At 37.7% G+C, this 20,636-nt stretch overlaps 1 protein-coding gene across 2 annotated transcripts in view; it reads left to right on the top strand.

The window, feature by feature from the left end:
- HIPP1 (HP1 and insulator partner protein 1) overlaps positions 1-20,636 on the top strand; it is a 242,426-nt gene that overhangs the window by 93,718 nt on the left and 128,072 nt on the right. The window contains exon 5 of one of the 2 annotated variants that reach the window (XM_068225056.1): positions 3,417-3,683. The exons of the other annotated variant lie outside the window; for it this stretch is intronic. Within the exon in view, the coding sequence (XP_068081157.1) occupies positions 3,417-3,606 (190 nt within the window). The 3' untranslated portion in view covers positions 3,607-3,683. Of the gene's footprint in view, positions 1-3,416; positions 3,684-20,636 lie in introns of those variants that run through there. 2 annotated transcript variants of the gene reach the window in all.

Genomic DNA, 20,636 nt, shown 5'->3' with positions numbered 1-20,636 from the left:
GGAATAGGGAGATGATGTTAATACTATTTGCAGATGATGTTTTGGTCTGGGGAACAAACAGCAAAGAAGTACAAGAGCAACTTAATGCACTGAAAAAAAAAAAATTGAAAAGCATGGTATGAAAAACAGTGCAGAAAAAAGATAATAATATTGTTTTTACGTCCCGCTATAGACTTTTCGACAGTTTTCAGTTACTCCCAAGTGCCGCAATGTTGTCTCGAAGGAGTGCCTGTAAATCTACCGACATGAGTCTGGTGTATTTGAGCACCTTCAAATACCACCGGACTGAGCCAGGATCAAACCTGCCAAGTTGGGGTTAGAAGGCCAGTGCATCAACCGTCTTAGCCACTCAGCCCAGCAGAGAGACGAGAAAAGCAAGACCATGGTGATATCAAGAGGTGAATGACAAGGGAAAGGCATTATGAAAATTGGTGGTCGAAGCCTTGAAATCATTGACAGTTTCAAATACCTAGAGAGTGAATTAATGCAGAATACAAGGCTGAACATGGAGATTAGCAAGAGGGTGCAACAGGGTAATGCATTCTACCATAGTGTAAAAAACCTTGTCTGGAATAAGGAAGTACCAAGGAAGTGTAACAAGATAATGTACAAAAATGTATTTATCACCCTTATTGACCTATGCGGCTTAGATCTGGCCAGTGACAAGTAGGGAGGAGAGTAGAATTGAAGCTAGTGAAATAAAATACCTAAGAAGTATTATAGATGTGAGAAAGGAGGTTGGAATGAAAAACTAAATTCGAGAATCGTTAGGAGTAAACTAAGATGTTTTGGACATGTAAAGAGGATGGACGAGGAAAGAATACCAAAACAGATGATGGCGATGAAGTTAGAAGGAAGGAGAGTGAGAGGGAGACCAAGAACATGGTGGATCGATTCAGTAAAGGGGAGCGCAAGGAGAAGCAGCCTGTACTGGGACAAAATGATGAAAGGGTAATGATGGAAGGAGAGGAAGGTGGAGAAGTGCCGTAAATGCCCTGACCCGAAAGGAGCTGGATAATGGAAAAGGAGGAGAATGATGAACCATTCCAAGGTTAAAAATACAGTAGTTCTCTTGAAAGTGTTGTATATAACTAACGCTGTTGTGCTGGAGGTCTTAAAAACATGACAATGTTGTGAAGTAAAAGGGCTTGTAATGAGGCAAATATACTGCTGTTACCATAAAACTTGCAGTTAAATTAAAAGCTAATAGCACATTCAAAATGAATTTTTGTCCATAAGATATTTTGATATGTTGACATGATTTTATATAGTGAAATTTTTACACTCTTTCTCAAAGGAAGTGGTAGATTTAATTTTTTTTTTTTTTGCTAGCTGCATACGTCGCACCAACACAGGTAGGTCTTATGTCGACGATGGGACAGGGAAGGCGTAGGAATGGGAAGGAAGCGGCTGTGGCCTTAATTAAGGTACAGTCCCAGCATTTGCCTGGTGTGAAAATGGGAAACCACGGAAAACCATCTTCAGGGCTGCCGACAGTGGGGTTAGAACCCTCTATCTCCCGGATGCGAGTTCACAGCTGCGCGCTCCTAACTGCACGGCTAACTTGCCCAGTGATTTAAATTTTTAGTGGGACCAGTTGAACTAGGGGAACTCCTCAGTAGGTTGATGGTGAGATATCTGGGAGGGAAACATAAACCGGTACGGAAACACGTTGGAACTTAAAGAAAAATGTAGATATGTAACTTAGAATGGAATAGTATTTGAAAAGAGGAGTCTAAAACAGAAAGGAAAATAAAACTAATATTGAAGAATGGAAGGAAATAAAATTCTCTTTTATAAATTATTCCTACCAAAATGTGATAAAAGAGAAACAACTAGGCCTAAAAGGATATTTTCAAAAGAAGAACGACAACAAAGATCTGATAGAATGAAGAAATACTGGAAGAACAGAAAACATCATAGAAGATCGGACAGAAATTAACTACAGTGGTCCAATGCGGCCGTAAAAGCCCAAATGATGCACGAGTACTCATTTCCCACCAGTCCCATTGTTCTTGCACTGTACAGCTGGCAAGCATACGCTGGGCTGGAGGTTACTTGGTTGCTGCTGAGAGCAGCTTCTATTGAAGGGAAGTGGAGGTGAAAGCGAGGGGGAGTAGGATTTGGTGGGGAAGGATAGGAAAGAGTAGTTTGCATATTGCTTACCGAAGCCAATCTGTTTTTATTCCATTCTGTTTTTGTTTCATCAAAAAAGAACATTTATTTTTTCCGGATATTTTGTTAGGGTTACCTTTAAGATTATCATTAAGATTATTTCTCTGATCAATATTGTGCGAGGAAATGCCTATAGCCTGGAACATAGTTTTGGTTACACGAATGTTTGGAACGGGATGGCTTGTACGTATGTGTAGAGTGCACAAGGTAATGGTACATCACAGAGCTGTGAGCAGCGAGCGAGATACGTCACCAGCTGCAAGTGTGTGGATGACGCAGCTATCACGTGAACTTCACCTGACTGTCTAAAATATACCAGAAAGATTTTAATAACTTCTAAACCCTTTGAGATATTGAAAAATGACATATATCATCATGTAGCTCATTATCTGAATGTCAACATGCTATAATTTCATGAAAATCTGTCCAGGGATTTTCGAGTTATTCAGTTACAAAGAAACTGCATTTTTTTCACAAGGAGAAACAGCTGACCTCGACAATCCGTGTAAAAGGACAGGGTCTGGCAAGGCTTATTCAGTTACAATTTGCAACTCATAGCTGACAGACTGTCATGCTGGTCTCCACGTACTGGTACGGGTACAAGAGTCGAACCCGGTAATCTTGTCGTATATTATCTTCAATACAATCTTTATCGTACTTGTAAAAATTGCATAGTATTTTGGAACTAAGAACATTTCCAGTGCTTCGAAACAAAATTAAACATTTTACGATGCTATTTTAGAACTTTTGTGTGTGTGTGTGCTAGAAAGTAAACAACTTCACTTAATTTATTCTTGTGCTAACACTCAAACATGATTCACTTTGAACTGTTATAGTGAATAACTGAGTGAACATTAAGGCTATTTTACGACAATTTAACTGAATACTAACTTTATTCATTGGAAATAATCCATAATATCTCTTTAATTCGTATGCAACGAATATTTAGGAAAGTTTGAACTGAACTAGACTTGTGTTGCGAGTGAACTACATTTTACACTCTAGTTCAGTTAGAATCCAAACATTTGTTATACATTGAATAAACTTTGAATTACGTGTGTAAATAGTATAAACTGTATACGATAAACTGTATTTCGAACTGTGCTTCCAATTAGTCAAGCAATAATTACTTTCTGCTAGTGACTTAACATTTTAAAATTGCACTTAGTAAAATCGTGCCATTTTGACACTCATAACCCACACCACCATTTGAACTTTCTCATGTTCATGAAATTCATTAGTGACACCAGAAACCCTGACAGAGTGCCTTTTTCACCGTATCAACCTGATGTTCAAGTCGACGTGGGACTCAACGTGGTACGTCTCTGGAGATGGTACGTGGGACTGTGGTGGACATCACAACATCGGTTGCAAAGGAGTTCCAAATGCTGTTCGCTGAACCGCATTTTCCATTTCCAGTTTCAAGACTAATCAGGTGATATGTGCCTTTACCAACAATCTTACAACAGAACCAACTTTTTCTCAAAGATTGAATTTTAAGACAATGATTTTCGACGAACTATCATTGCTGATTGGAAGTCACATAATTCATATAATATTTTCAAGTGTTGAAGAGTACTTGTAAAATAGAACACAACAGTAGAGTTTGCAAGAAGATTAACTTTATGTTCTTTTACATTCTCAAGTGTTAACTTTATAAAGAGACTGTAGGAATTTTGAAATGATAACATTTTAGAGAGACTATAGGATTATTCATTCTCAGAGTGAAGTGATACTTCTTTTCACATAATTTTTTGTGTTATTTCTCAAAACAAATTCTATGAACTTAATGAAAAGAATTATTAATTTTGAATTTTATTTATTGCAAACATTCATTGAAAATTTATGCCAGAGCCGGGCAACATTAAATTCAACAGAAGATATTTAAATTTGATTTTTTATTTTCAAATTTGAAATAATAGAGGAATTATTCATGCTATCTACAGGTTGAATAAACTTAAAATTTTAAGTACCATATAGTATTTCACATTGCGAATACCTTTCTCTGTACCTGCTCCTAAGAACTAAACACCCTTTAGTTAAGTCTCGTGTCCCTTTTCCTTTGACTTTCCCTGGTACAATATGGATATATCTATTTTCATATATTCAGATGAGTGCCTGTATTGATTATGTGTAAAATGACCAGGTCTTTTCCTAAGGAAGAAACAAAAATGACCAGAGTTTGTCATGTGACACTCATAGCTGAATATATATATATTGGCTTTAGTATGTTTCTGTTACTGGGTTATAAAACTGTATATTCCTTTAAATTAATTGAATATATTACATAGTATTGAAAAGGATGGACTCCTCTCAAAAATAGGTCATCGTCAATATGGGATTTGGGTCATGAAATTCGTTGCATTTAAAAGACTTCCATCGATGTTCCGTGATGCTGAGATCCATCAAAGTTCGATGCTTAGCATGGAACACAACCTCAAGGGGGACCTGAGGAGCTGTGAAGAGCGAGGATGCACCGTAGGTTTCCTCAATAACCGGAGAGCCATGCACGCCACTGCCGAGACGCCCAGGCGTGCGCAAGATCAGCTGCTGAAACTGTGGCAAGTGCGGCCACCTGGCGGCTCCCTATCAGAGAAACTAGTAAGGCCATCAAGGAGAGGGACTCATCAGCATTGCCACTACAAACCCTTCACTTCACACTAAGCAACAGCTGTATCACAGACGGGTGGCTCAGGTACAGACTGTGCTGTGTCACGATGGATACCTTTTAAAACGGGACAAGGGTTGGGCATACGAAGTACATATCTGCAGTGACCACCAAACAAGAATTTACAGCAAACTCAAGTGAGGTGTGCAGAGCAAGCTGACAGGAAGAACTCAACCAGCTCTTTCCATTGGTGACAGCCTCTGTTCTCTTCAACAAGAGAAACAGGTACATTATAATGGAAGACAGGAAAGAAATGAAAATGAGTCCATCATTTCCCTTTAAATTAATGTCATAGAAGTTACTGGAAATTATTTCTCTTTTCATTTATGCAGACCTGGCATCTTCAAAGGAAATTGTGACACACATTGTAATTCGTCTTCTGTTATGTCATTTATCACTAGAACTTTCCAGCCGGGCTGAGTGGCTCAGACAGTTAAGGCGCTGGCCTTCTAACCCCAACTTGGCAGGTTCGATCCTGGCTCAGTCCGGTGGTATTTGAAGGTGCTCAAATATGACAGCCCTGTGTCAGTAGATTTACTGGCACGTAAAAGAACTCTTGCGGGACTAAATTCTGGCACCTCGGCATCTCCGAAGACCTTAAAAAGTAGTTAGTGGGACGTAAAGCAAATAACATTATTATTATTAGAACTTTCCAGAAAACATTTGCAGCACTTCTGTTATTAGGTGATTTCTTGTTTGTAAGATATATTTAAACAATAAAAACTTGTTGCTCAATGGGGCACTTAAATATGATTAAGAACATATAATTAAGAACATTTGCAATCGTTGAAATTAAATTATGGTTTCCTTCTGGGAAATTAATTTTTGATATAAATGCCAAAGGCAGGCATTTATAAAGTGGAGGTAGATGCTTCCCCTATTGCACTCGCTGAGCCGTTTTCATTGGCTACTATCATGTCGACATGTTAATTCCATTTAATCCAAACAAAGTTATAGTCTTATTGTATTACTGTAATGGTGTCTTGCCACTTCACTTCGTAAGAGTTAAAATAATACCATGTGTGTACGAGAGATGGCCGACATCTCTGTGTTGGTCACCGAAGATCAAACTTCCTGCCATCTGAAGATCTTTTATCTCCTTGACTGTGTTGGTTTTGTTATTTTTGGGGACAGTAAGAAAAATGGCTTTCCTGCACATTGGAACAGCGTTTCTGATTTATCAGAATGTTTTTAAATGCTTCAAGTGTATCTGCTAGAACCTTACGTTTTTCTATTTGAGTCCTTGATAGCTCCAGGTATTTGTTGACTCCTTGAAAGCTCCTGTAATAGTAAGTTATCTTATATTTAAATTTGGCTTTTTCTTATTTTCGATATGCAATGTTTACTCCGTTGTATGAACTGACTGTGTGCATGTGATCTTGGTACTTGATTGATATGCTTTTTTGGTTATGAGATGGTCCAGCATATGCAGTATTATTATGTCTGCTTTGTCGCTTGCCATGAACCATCAGATTGTGATTGCCTTTTGTGCCATCGCAAAAACACTCTTGCCTTGTACGCATCGCAGTCGTGATGGGAATACTTTGGTAGTTTGGATGACACGGTCTTGCCGTACTCCTTGCGCACGTTCCTGTGCCCGTCTGAGTGACCCTTGGATGACCCTGGGGTCGCAATATTTGAGATGTTATATTAATGTTGGATTTGTGTGCCTTGTTTTATTTTTGCATATCAGTGCCGAAATGTATGGCGGTGTGGGTGAGTGAATGGGTGTGTTGGAGTACGTGTCATATCGATAACCCATTTCGCCTATTCATTTCCATTTTATCTTTTTATGCCGATTCTAGGCTTGTAGTTTTGTACCCGCGTTGGCTTCTCACTAAATTATTTCTTTTTTTTTTACCAACTTATTTAATTTATTTGGTCCCATTGTTTTTTGCACTGTTTTGACCTAAGTTATTTGTTTTGCTTTGTCATTGATGAGCAAGCTCATTTACCCTTCTTTTAACTTCCTGGAGCTCTCGGAACATGTATTAGCTTTGCTTGTTCCTTGATGCGGGGGTGATGTACGATGGTGTTGGATTGTTAAAAAAAACAAGGGGAGAGATAAGATGTATGTGAGTGGATGGGATTACATGTTTTCGAGGAATAACATATCCCCAGGAAAGTGTGACCTTCGTGGCTTGTAATTATTAGAAATTGTCATTGATTACATGTAAAAAAGAAAGGAAAGGTTTACCCCCTCAGTGCGATTGCGTTGAAGAATTTCATGTTACGAGGTGGAAACATGTTGGAATTTTAAGTTGTGAATGGCCAGGATACTACCCAAATGCCAGCGATTGTAGTACGTATGTAATCTTTTTAATAACTTTTCTTGTTTTAATTTAATTCCTCTTCTTTCAATTTGTTTCTCCTTAATTGAATAAACCTAGTTGTTTTCTAATTCTTATTTCATTCTAGTAGCATAGGGACTCTTAATTGCAGTTAAGATTAGAGTCCGATTTCCAGCTCGGGGCGTTGGTTTGTCAGCCTTTCCCAGTCACAGTCCATGGATTTGTATCCGCATATTATATTCCGCCGATGTTTTGGTTTTTATTGGTTATTGGGGAGTTTTCTTGCAGATGGCGTCCGGTTCATCACTGTCACTGCATTGTAAGAGGCTTGCAGTGGTGTCTCAACTGCGCACTACCTGCCATCGTCTTGAAAAGGTGTAGCAATCCAACTGATGAGCCCACTGCTACACTGGCAAAACACTGATGATATCATGTTTGAAAGGGCCTGAAGAGATGTTTTTAAACATTTGCAGTTGATGAAATTAAATTATGGTTTCCTTCTGGGAAATTAATTTTTGAATATCAGTCACTTAGCACTTCAAGAAAATCACATGTCTCGCTAGCACAAAGACAGAGCTATACAGGGCAGAGGGTGGGACAAAGAAGCTATTTTCTCCCACCAGGTAGCTCTTTGCTCTTCCTTTGAGGAGGGGAATGCAGCCTGCTCTTCCCGTCAGCTCGCTATGTTTGCCTCACTCGAGTTTTCCGTAAAATCTCATTTGGTAGTCACTTTATTTACAGTGAGGAAACTAGCAACTAGTGACATGGGTGAAAATTTTCATGAAAAATATTAAAATCTGATAAATAATTTATTGTTAATCCCACTTGTGAACATGGAACTATATACATTTACCACCTTTAGTTCGGTATATTTTATGCAGAGATTGCATGAATTTTATATGTCTACTTTCTCATGGAGCCGGGCTGAGTGGCTCAGATGGTTGAGGTGCTGGCCTTCTGACCCCAATTTGGCAGGTTTGATCTTGGCTTAGTCTGGTGGTATTTAAAGATGCTCAAATACATCAGCCTCATGTCGGTAGATTTACTGGCAAGTACAAGAACTCTGAAAACTGTAAAAGTAGTTAGTGGGAATTAAAACCAATATTATCACTACTACTATTATCATTATTATTATTATTGTTGTTGTTGTTGTTATTATTATTACTGCTTGTGGAATTTCCCTAATTTATTTTTGTCAACCTTTTCGGTGCTGAGTTACCAGTTAACTGTTTGGTACTTCAGTGCTGAGTTTTTTCATTCATATATAAAAAAATTGTAGGAGCCTTAATTTTTAACTAATCGATTAGCTTAAAATGTTTATAAATGTTGGTTCTTTATAAATTTAAATGCAGATGGAAAATCCTACACTTTTGTTCAATATTATTTTGAGAGAAAACAAAATTACACTTCTTGAGCCCGCATGTACATCACCTTTATACAAAGTAAAGAGCCCAAAATAAAATTATTTCCTAAAATCTGTAGCAAACTAACACATTTAACTCCTTACAAGTAAATAAGTTGATATTTTAAAATACTTTCTAAACCTGGAATGTGGTGAGAGCGGAATGTTTTCCATGAGTTGTTTGTGATACCAATTTGTTTCATCAACAACCAGCTGCACTAACTTCACTGGCACAGAAGTTTTTAAGAAAATCAATGATTTTGGGGTTGTCATCATATACTACTTGGCTCCCAGAATCTGTCACAATTACTTGAAAGTCTGGTGGAGAAAAGTCATCCGTTCGCCACGAAAATAGTGATGAAGTAGCTTTCGAATTTGCCGTGTTTATCTTCTTTTGTTTAGAAGGAGGCTCTGTTTCTTTCTCACTTACAATATTTTCATCACACACTGTTTCACTCTCACTTTCAAAGCCACTTAACAATTCATTAAAATCATCATCTTCATCATGACTTTCCACTGTGGTTAATAACTGAAAGATTCTTTGATCCGAAATAACATTGCTGCGAGAGCAACTTGCTTGTTGTTCTGTCATGTTTGTTTACATCACAGATGAACTCCACAGACATCTACAAAAAGCTCTGCAAGTTGCTTCCCGAAGCTATAAGCTGTGGACAACTAGTTTTACATAATGCCCAACAGATGGCAGAACATGCCAGAAATCGAATCGGCACTCGAGAGTTCTTAATTTAACTCGAGAGTGAACCGGAAATCTAAAAAAAGTTATTCTCGTGCACCATCTATCAACGGCGTAGCAGTGCTGGATCGGCCTCGTCAGCCCCTCTATATCACATTCAATTTACAAAGTATACATTTATTATTCACCTATTCAATACCTACAATACCACGTTTTGTGGTTAAATGATCATTGGAATGGAAATCATTCCAACAACATGTAGACAACAAACTAACGCAGCTAATGGACAAACAACAGGCAGCACTCAACAAAAAACTAACGCAACTAAGATTAACCCAAACACAACAATCTAAGCTAAACACAAACAAAAAACAAACCCATCGCATACCAACACTCCTATAGTAACAAATTTGACAAACATACAGTTTTCAAATGAAGAGATAGAGCTTTTACACAAAGGTCCCAAACATAATTGGCCTAACAAGAATAAAGAGGTCGATATTATAAACACAATAGCCGAAATAGAAACCATTTCCAAACTACCTTGTGAATTACAAAACTATATAAGAACAGATTTAAAGAAAAAACTTCCAAGGTTAGTGGAAGACCTGAACAAAAAATCTAAAGACATTACTAAAAAAATCAACATTTCTTTTTAACGATCAGGAACAACAAAGGCTCGCAAACATGAATCCCAGCCTCCCTGTAGCAAGAGCCCTTCCTAAAATACACAAGAAGGATATCCCAATACGTCCCATCATTAACTGCCATAACAGTACAACCTATAAAATTTTGAAATACATTCATAGCTTCCTCAAAAGACACTACACATTTAATAACAAGCAGCCCTTAAAGAATTTAATTGATTTTTGCGAGACCCTTAACAATTTCAACCTACAACCCCATCACACAATGTGCTCCTTTGACGTAGTTAACACCATAACAGTCCAACCTATAAAATTTTGAAATACATTCATAGCTTCCTCAAAAGACACTACACATTTAATAACAAGCAGCCCTTAAAGAATTTAATTGATTTTTGTGAGACCCTTAACAATTTCAACCTACAACCCCATCACACAATGTGCTCCTTTGACGTAGTTAACATGTATTCAAACATCCCGACCAGAGACACTATTAATATTATCTATAACAACATATCTAAACACTGTAGCCTCAGTAAAATGGAATCGACAAATTTATGACAATATTTATGACATTAGATAACAACTATTTCACTTTTAATAAAAAATCCATAAACAGAACAGCCTAGCGATGGGAGACCCAATTTCGGGCATCCTAGCTGATATCTACATGGACACAATAGAGCACACAAAAATCTAAACCGACATTAAAGGAATTTGTTTGTGGTTGAGGTATGTGGATGACACGTTTGTAATAATTGATAAGAATGTCACCAACAGCAACGAAATATTAGAAAACTTAAACAACATCAACCCTAACATAACTTCTACAAAAGAAGATGAGGTTAAAGGCTCCTTAAACTTCTTAGATATAAAGGTCACCCGAACCAATAACTCCTTTGAGTATCAGATTCACAGAAAACCTACACATTCGTCAGTAACCATAAATAATTCTTCACAACACCCCAGATCACAGAAACAGGCATCTTTTTACAGCCTGATATACCGAGCTTTAAGAATTCCATTATCCCCTTTAAACTTAAAAACTGAATTAAATTACATAAGCCATCGTCGCCATAAGACCTATCTGTGTCGGTGCGACGTAAAGCCCCTAGCAAAAAAAAAAAAAATTACATAAGGAATCTTGCCAAAATTAATGGATTCAAGATCGTAATGGTAAACCGCCTAATACACAAGATTAAAAACAACTTGTCCACAAACCTTGTATCAGACAAACCTAGCAGAAATAAATACGCCATTTTTACAAATAGTAACCCAACTATCCACCAAATTACTAATACCTTCACCAAATATAATATAAAAATAGCCTTCAGAACAACCAACACAAAACATATTTTTCAATTATAATAAAATAAATAATAATAATAATAATAATAATAATAATAATAATAATAATAATAATAATAATAATAATAATAACAGTAAATATTCAGGCTCAGGAGTGTACAGGTTAACATGTTCACAGTGTGGATTTTCATACGTTGGTCAGACTGGACGAAGTTTCCATGTAAGATACGTGAAACATTTCAGTGCTGATAAACACAACAAATATTCCGCTATGAGTATGCATATGAAAGAAACAGGTCACCATTTTACATCAATAGAAAAGGATCTTACAATAATCAGGATTACTAATAAGGGTAAACTGCTAAATGAATTAGAGAATATTTATATTTTTCTAGACAAAACATTTAATAAAGATCGCAACCTTAACGACGACATGGAGGTTAAGAGTTCTTTATATACATTAATGCCCAAGTTATTAAAAACAGTCATTCCAAAGCAAAATAAGATCCCACGAACACTTAAAATTGCCAATTCAACAACCCCACTTATTCCCCCGAATACTAAGCCTACAATTGCCCCTCCAAATAGTGCCCCTCCCACACCGATACCGACACGTAATACTCCGCCCAGTTCTACCCTCCCTCAACTCGGTCCCCTCCCTCCGTCACACCCATACAACACGCGAAGTAGGAACTCCAGTCAGACCAATGCTGCTAACAAAACAAGATAGATACTCACACGGCATTTGAGTAAGTATCCAATTTTACGCAATTCACAACACTGTACAATCACATACATTTTAAACACACACACATCAAATACGTCTTTTTATTCTTTTGCAGTTTAACAACATTCTATCTGTCGAGATTCCTACAACATCTGGAAGACTACACTTATTTGTGAAAATCAACATAACTTTCAAACACACATAAATCTCCAACTTATACTCCATTTCAACGATTACGCCAGAGTGTATCTTAAATCAATTCAACTCAACGAAGAAACACCATTTGCTGCTTCTTCTTAATCTAAATTTAACAGTTGGAACGTATAATTTAAAACAAAATTTGTCCTCTGATCTACTTAGCAGCGACCGCGGCAAATATTACTGACTTTCACTAAAAAGAGGATCCATTTCAGCTCCAGATACATGCCGATTTTAAAAACTTCTTATCATTACAAATAATTTTTAGACAATATTGTAAAATATACTACAATAATTTTATCATGTGCTCGTACTTCCCATGTCAAATTTCTTAACTACTGTTTCAAAAAAAAATATTTTTTTTTTAATATCACAACATATCTCATCTCAATTTTTTATAAACAATAGTGTAATCATTCTTATAAAAATTGTTTGTTTTAAGATTAACTAATGTGCTGATGATGCCCAATAAGAAGGGCGAAACATGTCCACAACTTTTCAATCTTTTATAATCATTTAACCACAAAACGTGATATTGTAGGTATTGAATAGGTGAATAATAAATGTATACTTCGTAAATTGAATGTGATCACTGTTGTCAATACAGACCAAAAAATGAGATTAATGACTTGTAAAGCCCCTCGATAGTCGGGCGTAGCACTCATCTGGTTAATATTCCATTAGTAACAAAATTTTCTTCTTGATTTCTATTTAGTGGTGCTGCAGGAATAATTTCAAACAGAAATTCACATTGGATATGTGACCATCTTACAAGAGTGTATATAACTAAGACTCTTGGAACTTCTTCACTGCAAATCGTGGGAAGGGACTCGTGGATGAGATAGGTGGTGATGTATGGAGATCAGTCGGTGTCCCAAGTTATGATCACCACTAAGCCAATAAAAACTAAAATTATAATAAATATCATACATGTTTGTTTCATCATGTACCTGTAATAAGAAAATCCTGCAGTATTCTTACTTTTCTTGTTAAGATAATAAAGAGAAAGAAATACTGTTAAGATCTTTTGGTAACCATATTAATATTCATTGTAAAGGTCACATTTAAAATTATTGCTTTGGTGTTTGATGCTGAAGATCAAGAGATGTTTCATTCAACTTGTTGGAACGAGGATTATTCTCCCAATATGTGTTTCATGTCACACAGCCTAATGACTCCAGCTCCTAGAATCTGAAGACAAGTTCTGAATAATTTTCCCCAAAGCCAGCATAGAAGTATAATTTTTATCTTTGGTGTCCATATTTCAATAAAAGTGATAAACACCTAAGCCCTCTGGAATTTTCAGAGAGCTGGGTGAGATAAGTCTTTAGAGTAAACTGATGCTAATGTAAGGTGGGTGCAACCAAATCTTTATAGAACTATGATCGGTTTGTTGTTTTAATGAAGTCTGTTGCCAAAAGAAGCATATTCGCACAGTGCCATGTAATGTCCATAACCGGATGTTGAAACACCTCAACCAAATCTGGTTTAGAGGGTGAGTTTCCCTTACATTGGCGAGAGAGGATATTAATTCCTCTCCTCAAGCCTGACAAAGACCTTTAATATGCAGGAAGTTACAGACCTACTTGTCTGGCCAATTGTCTGTGTAAACTGTTTGAGGGGATTGGTGAATTGACGATTTGTGTGTTGTTTGAAGAAAAGAGGATTTTCGTCGAAGTACCAATGTGGTTTTCAAGCTGTTCACTCCGTATCACTAACCGCTTGATATGCCTGGAGAATTCTATCCTGGATGGTTTGCTCCAAAAAACAGCATTTGGTGGTTGTTTTCTTCGATTTGGAAAAGGCCTCCATCACCACACGGTGATATGGCATCCTTTCAGCGTTACATAAGTGGAAATTCCGAGGTAACTTACTGGTTTTTATTGCAATTTTTTTGTCCCAACGTCTTTTCCATGTCCAAGTAGGGAGAGCATATTCGCAGTATTACGTTCAGGAAAATGGAGTCCCACAGGGATCGGTTCTCAGTGTCACTCTGTTTGCTATTGCCATAAAGGGTATTATCGCTGCTCTGGGTTCAGTAGTAATGCTGTTGCTATATGTAGACGATTTTGCTCTGCATTTTAGCTCAAAAAATATGGCTGTTGTAGAGCGACAAATACAGCAAGCTATTAGGAGAGTGCAACAGTGGACTAGAACGTGGCTTTCGGTTTTCAACTGATAAGACCTCTGTTGTTCACTTCTGCTGGAAGCGCACTCTTTGTGCACATCCTGAACCCAAGATGAACACAGAATCTCCGCTCATTGGAGGTATTTGCAGGACTTTTTGACCAGTATCCGGCCACACGACATTTCTTTATGGATGGTTCTAAGATCAGATAAAATATAGGATGCTCTTTCATCTCCAGTAATATTAGCATGAAGATCTCGCTTCCCATTGTGTGTAGTGTGTGTACTATGGAGCTTTTTGCCATCTTAAAAACTCTGCAATTTGCACGGGATAACAAAAGAGGTGATATAGATGTTGATTCCCATAGGGAATCTGAAATATTTGTCCCGAATGAGTAAATTTATAATACCAATATAAATGGTCCGTTGTTGGACATTATAAATTTTCCAGCTAACTCATTCCTGGTTGCCAGCGTTTCGCCCTTGTGTGCTAGGTTGGGCTCATCAGTTGGTACCTAGCACACCTACCAAGACGCTGGCTAGTGCATACCGTGGTGACAGAATAAAATCATCTGCAAAAAGCCTTTTCTCTGATTCCACTTTTTACTCATACTATTTATACAGTATATATAAGAAAACATAAAGATCCAATAATACTGGCTTGAGGAATTCCCCTCTTAATTATTACAGGGTCAGATAAAGCTTTGCCTACTCTAATTCTCTGAGATCATTTTTCAAGAAATATAGCAACCCATTCAGTCACTTTTGTCTAGTCCAGTTGCACTCATTTTTGCCAATAGACTCCCACGATCCACCCTATCAAATGCTTCAGACAGATCAATTGCGATAACAGTCCATTTGACCTCCTGAATCTAAGATATCTGCTATATCTTGCTGGAATCCTACAAATTGAGCTTCAGTGGAATAACTTTCCTAAACCTGAACTGCCTTCTGTCGAACCAGTTATTAATTTTGCAAACATATCTAATAGTATCAGAAAGAACACCTTCCCAAAGCTTACATGCAACACATGTCAAACTTACTGGCCTGTAATTTTCAGCTTTATGTCTTATCACCCTTTCCTTTAAACACACTAGCTACTATAGCAACTCTCCATTCATTTGGTATTGCTCCTTCATGCAAACAATAATCAAATAAGTACTTCAGATATGGTACTATATCCCAACCCATTGTCTTCAGTATATCCCCAGAAATCTTACCAATTCCAGCTGCTTTTCTAGTTTTCAATTTTTGTGTCTTATTGTAAACGTCATTATTATCATATGTAAATACTTCTTTAGCATTAGTCACCTCCTCTATGTGGACATTATCCTTCTAACCAACAATCTGTACATACTGCTGACTGAATAGTTCTGCCCTTCGAAGATCCTCACAAACACACTCCTCTTGTTCATTAAAAATCCTGGAATGTGCTTCTTGCAACCTATTTCAGCCTTAAAGTACCTATACATATACCCTTCCATTTTTCACTAAAATTTGCATGACTGTCAATTACGCTTTCCATCATGTTAACCATAGCTGACTTCTCTGCTAGATTCAATTTCCTAGTAAGTTTCTTCAATTTCTCCTTACTTCCACAGCCATTTTAAACTCTATTTCTTTCCAATCTGCACCTCCTTCTTAGTCTGTTTATTTCTCTATTATAATAAGGTGGGTCTTTACCATTCCTTACCACCTTTAAGGGTACAAACCTATTTTCACATTCCTCAACAATTGCTTTAAACCCATCCCAGTGTCACTTTACATTTTTATTTACTGTTTTCCACCGATCATAATTGCTTTAAAAGTCCCTTATGCCTTCTTTCTCAGTCATATGGTACTGCCTAATAGTCCTTCTTTTAAGACCTTTCTTTCTATCAGATTTATTCTTAACTACCACAAAAACAGCTTTGAGATCACCGATACCATTTCTTACTTTGGTTTCTCTATAGAGCTCATCTGGTTTTACCAGTACCATGTCCTGTATAGTCTTCCCTCCAGTTGGTTCCATCACTTTCTGAATCAGCTGTCCTTCCCATATTAACTCATTTACCATTTGTTGGTCATGCTTCCTGTCGTTTGTGTTACCTTCCCAATTGACATTTGGTAAATTGAGATCTCCCACTACAGTCTCATTCCTTTCCATGTCGTTTCCAGCATAGCTGATTATATTATCAAATAATTCTGAATCCGTGTCTGCACTACCCTTTCCCGGTCTGTACACTCCAAAGACATCAAGTTGTCTATTATCTTTAGAAATGAGCCTTACACCTAGAATTTCATGTTCGTGATCTTTAACTTTTTTTAGTTTACAAATTATTCTTTCACCAGAATGAATACTCCCCCTCCCACCATTTCTATCCTGTCTCTGCGATACACACTCTAGTTCTGTGAGAAAATTTCTGCATCCATTATATCATTTCTCGGCCATGATTCAACTTCTATGACAATATCTAGTAAGTATATATCTGTTAAATTACTTAATTCTATTCCTTTCTTTACATTACTTCTACAGTTGAGCACTAACATTTTTATGTCATCCCTACTTGACTTCCAGATTCCTGTACCCTTATCACCGCTCCCTAGACCACCCTGTTTCCCAGGATGTACCTCCTTATCACCCTCCAAACAAATTTCTTACCTTATACGTACCGCTGTGGTTTAAGTGAAGGCCATCTGAGCGCAGATCCCTATCTCCTACGCACCCATTAGGATCTAGAAATGTCACTCCCAGTTTCCCACATACCTACTCCATAATCTCATTTAGATCCCCAATCGCCTTCCAGTCAGTATCCTTCCTATACAGTATTCCACTTCACCCTTGCTGCATTTACCAGATCCCACACATCCCCAACTATGTTGGTACTTATACCAGGATGGTTACCTACAGTAATCGTACTTCCTCTAAAAATAACAATTACCACCACCATCCCCATCCTGAATTTTATTTAGGGGAGGTCCCTTGACCTGTGTGGTAGACAGGTATGGATTTCTTGGGCTCCTGTTTAATAGTAAATTATCATGGGAGTCGCATGTTCGTCAATTAAAGGTCAAATGTGGCAAGAAACTCAATATTTTGAGGTTTCTTAGGGGTACTTTATCCAGATTAGACTACGGCAGTGTAGCATATTGTTCAGCAAGAAAAAGCATACTCGATAAACTGAATAACTTCCACCACAGTGGAGTTAGGTTGGCAACGGGAGCTTTCCGTACAAGTCCTATTGCTAGCGTGCTCACTGTATCTGTGTGCCGCCTTTACACCTGAGGTACCAGCAAACGCTGTTGTCCTATACTACGAATTTGCAACAGATGCCACTTCACCCAAGCTATCTATGTGTGGTCCACAATAAAAATCGTTGGCTGTATGCTGCTTATCAGTGACTACACAGCCAGTTGGTATACTGTACACTCGCTGAATCTGGTTTGCTACTTTTACACCAAGTTACAGATTGTTTTATATATCTTCAGTTCATTGTCTTGTCAGACGAGCAAGTAAGGTACCTTCATGATCAATGCAACAATCTGAAATTATCCTGGATCTGCCTACCGGCCCAAAAGTGAACATGGATCTCACAATTTTCAGAGGCTCTTCATGTTCGTTGTTAGTCTGTATCGAGGGTCGGTAGTTATTTTCCAGTCAATGGTTCGAGGGCAGAAGGGGAAGTAGACTCTGCGTTCATCATTGATATATGAGGTTTCTTTTTTCCTCTACCTGATACCTGTAGTGTGTACACAACAGAGGTCTATGCTATCTCTGAAGATTTGCAGTACATGCTATCTAGTAATTGTGTACTGACTCCTTCAACTTGTTGCAGTCTATCGGTAACTGTTTCTCGCAGTATCTTGTGGTGCAACAGTTCCAGGACGTGCTGGCTGGGTTGTAAAAGGTTAGTACCAGAATTACGTTTCTGTGGCTCCCGAACCACATGGGTGTAGTGGGAAACAAGTTAGCTGATAGGGCTGCCAGGGAAGCGGTAATATTGCCCCCCTTTGCCTTATATGAGGTGCCAGCCAGTGATATTCGTTCTCAGCTGAGATATTTTGTAATGTCCCTGAAGGCATGGTCTCTGTGTGGTCTCGGAGAGAAGCAGTGGTATTATGTCATCCTTGGATTGGCTATGGTATAGCAACGTACTTCTACTTACTGAAGGGAGAAGCTCTCCTGGTATACCCTTTCAGCGGTCATCTGACCGTAGTACACATCCTTACGGAGTGTGTGGACATGGTTTATCTGTGCCGTAGTCTAAAACTTCAGAGTACCATCAAATCGTTTATAAAAATAATAGGGGAAACTCCTCCCTCCGTAAAACGTGCGACAGCGCTCCGTAGCACCTGCTAGTGGTGTGAGTTGGACATTAACACTGCGTGTGAACATTGAGAGATTAAACTATGTGATACCCTTGTTTTATACAATGAACTGAAGTGATTTGTGCAGTATACAGTTGTAGTATTTAGCTACAAACAGCAAAGCAATCTGAATTTTTTTTTCCAGATTCCCGAGTAATAAAGAAATGTAGGTACGATAGATGAAGTAAGCTACCATTCGGCCTACTTAGATGGTTTGCTTTAGATATGCTATGTTTGTTACACTTTTATTTATTGTATATTTTTATATTTTGTTTATAGAGTAGTTAATGAGCTGAGTTGGATGAAATTTTGATAAAGACTGGTCTGGAACATTTGATGAGAACTATGTTGTATGCTCAGATTACTTTGTGGAGATAAACTTCAGAAGCAAGAAGTTGTTATGCCTGGGGTAAGTTTTCTTTCTTCTATGTAGTGCTTAAAACGCAAGGTGGGTGGTGTAATGTTTTAGTTTAACCACTTTATTTAAATAATAATTATGGCTTTAAAACACTAGCACAATATGTTCACTGCCAGATTATATTTAGCCTAAGCATACGTTTTATTTTTATGCAACATAAGAAGAAAGCTAAATTATTTTCCTTGCCTTTTTCAGTATTTGGCCTTGTGCAGCGCCTTCAGTACTGCTGCCTATGACAAAGACCCTATGCAAAAAAAAAAAAAAAAAGGGAAAGACAGAAGAGGAAGACTTAGATGGTAATTGTGGGGATCCTGGGGAAGGCAGCAAGTGCAGAGAAGAAAAACTGTGTGTGTAAAATGCATGCAAGTGAAAAAGAGATTAAACGCATTACAGGAAGTACTGAGCAGATACAAGACAAAAAAATATGAAATTGAGAACTGGAAATCGACCACTAAAACAGAAAGAACTACAATGTGTGAGTGCAGTGAATAATGCATTTAATGGTGTTGCAGAAACTTTTATCAGTTTTCAAGCAACCCTGAGAAACAGGAAGGCTCAGGGACGTCGATATTCAGAACATGACAAAAGTTTCTCTAGCTCTTCATTATTGCTCAAAAAAGGCATATAGGTTTATGCAGGTACACTTTTGTTTACCGACCACTAGATCCCTGAGGAGCTGGTTAAAAATGCAGAAGTAAAGCCTGGAGTAAAGAATATGATTCTTGAATTATTGAAAATGAAATGTGAAAAGATGGAGGTTGATGAAATGTGTCTGAGATCACATTTGTCTTTAGGTACACAGAATGATTTGTTTGAAGGATTGGAAGACAGGTTCAGATGTTGAATTAATAGACTCCAATTCATCACAGTGTCAGTCGTGCAACCAGTTTATGGTGGTAATGGTTAAAGATTAATCCTTGAATTTTGAGCAAATTATAGGGTTTAATCAAGGATGCTACGCCAGGTGAATGCATAAAATTACTTCGGATTATTTTACAAATTCAACAGGCTGGATTAATACACACAGCAGTTATTTGTGATACAAGGTGTTAACAATGTAAAGATGATTTGCCCCTTTATTGAGGTAAATGGAGAAGAGATATATTTCCTCTATGACCCACCTCATTTGATAAAATCATTGAGAAATAATATTTGTAGTTAGCCCATATTAAGGAATTTTATGAAAAGGATGATGTAATGGAACCTTGGCTTACTCCCCTCTTGACAAAGAAATGCATCATCACATTCCCTCCATTTATGCGCATGAGGGTATGTTTAGCAGTACAGATTTTAAATCACTCTGTTGCTACACCGAGCTCGATAGCTGCAGTCGCTTAAGTGCAGCCAGTATCCAGTATTCGGGAGATAGTAGGTTCGAACCCCACTCTCGGCTGCCCTGAAAATGGTTTTCCGTGGTTTCCCATTTTCACACCAGGCAAATGCTGGGGCTGTACCTTAATTAAGGCCACGGCCGCTTCCTTCCCACTCCTAGCCCTTCCTTGTCCCATCGTCGCCATAAGACCTATCTGTGTCGGTGCGACGTAAAGCAACTAGAAAAAAAAAACTCTGTTGCTACAGGTAGGTTAGTGCATGTAGGTTTCAATTCTCTACCATCATCAGCTGCTTTTGAGAGCTGA

This window comes from Anabrus simplex, chromosome 1, assembly GCF_040414725.1.
Source record: "Anabrus simplex isolate iqAnaSimp1 chromosome 1, ASM4041472v1, whole genome shotgun sequence".
NCBI classification, from domain to species: Eukaryota; Metazoa; Arthropoda; class Insecta; order Orthoptera; family Tettigoniidae; genus Anabrus; species Anabrus simplex.
Note: the sequence above shows the minus strand (reverse complement) of the source record. Positions and strands in the feature narration are given on the sequence as shown.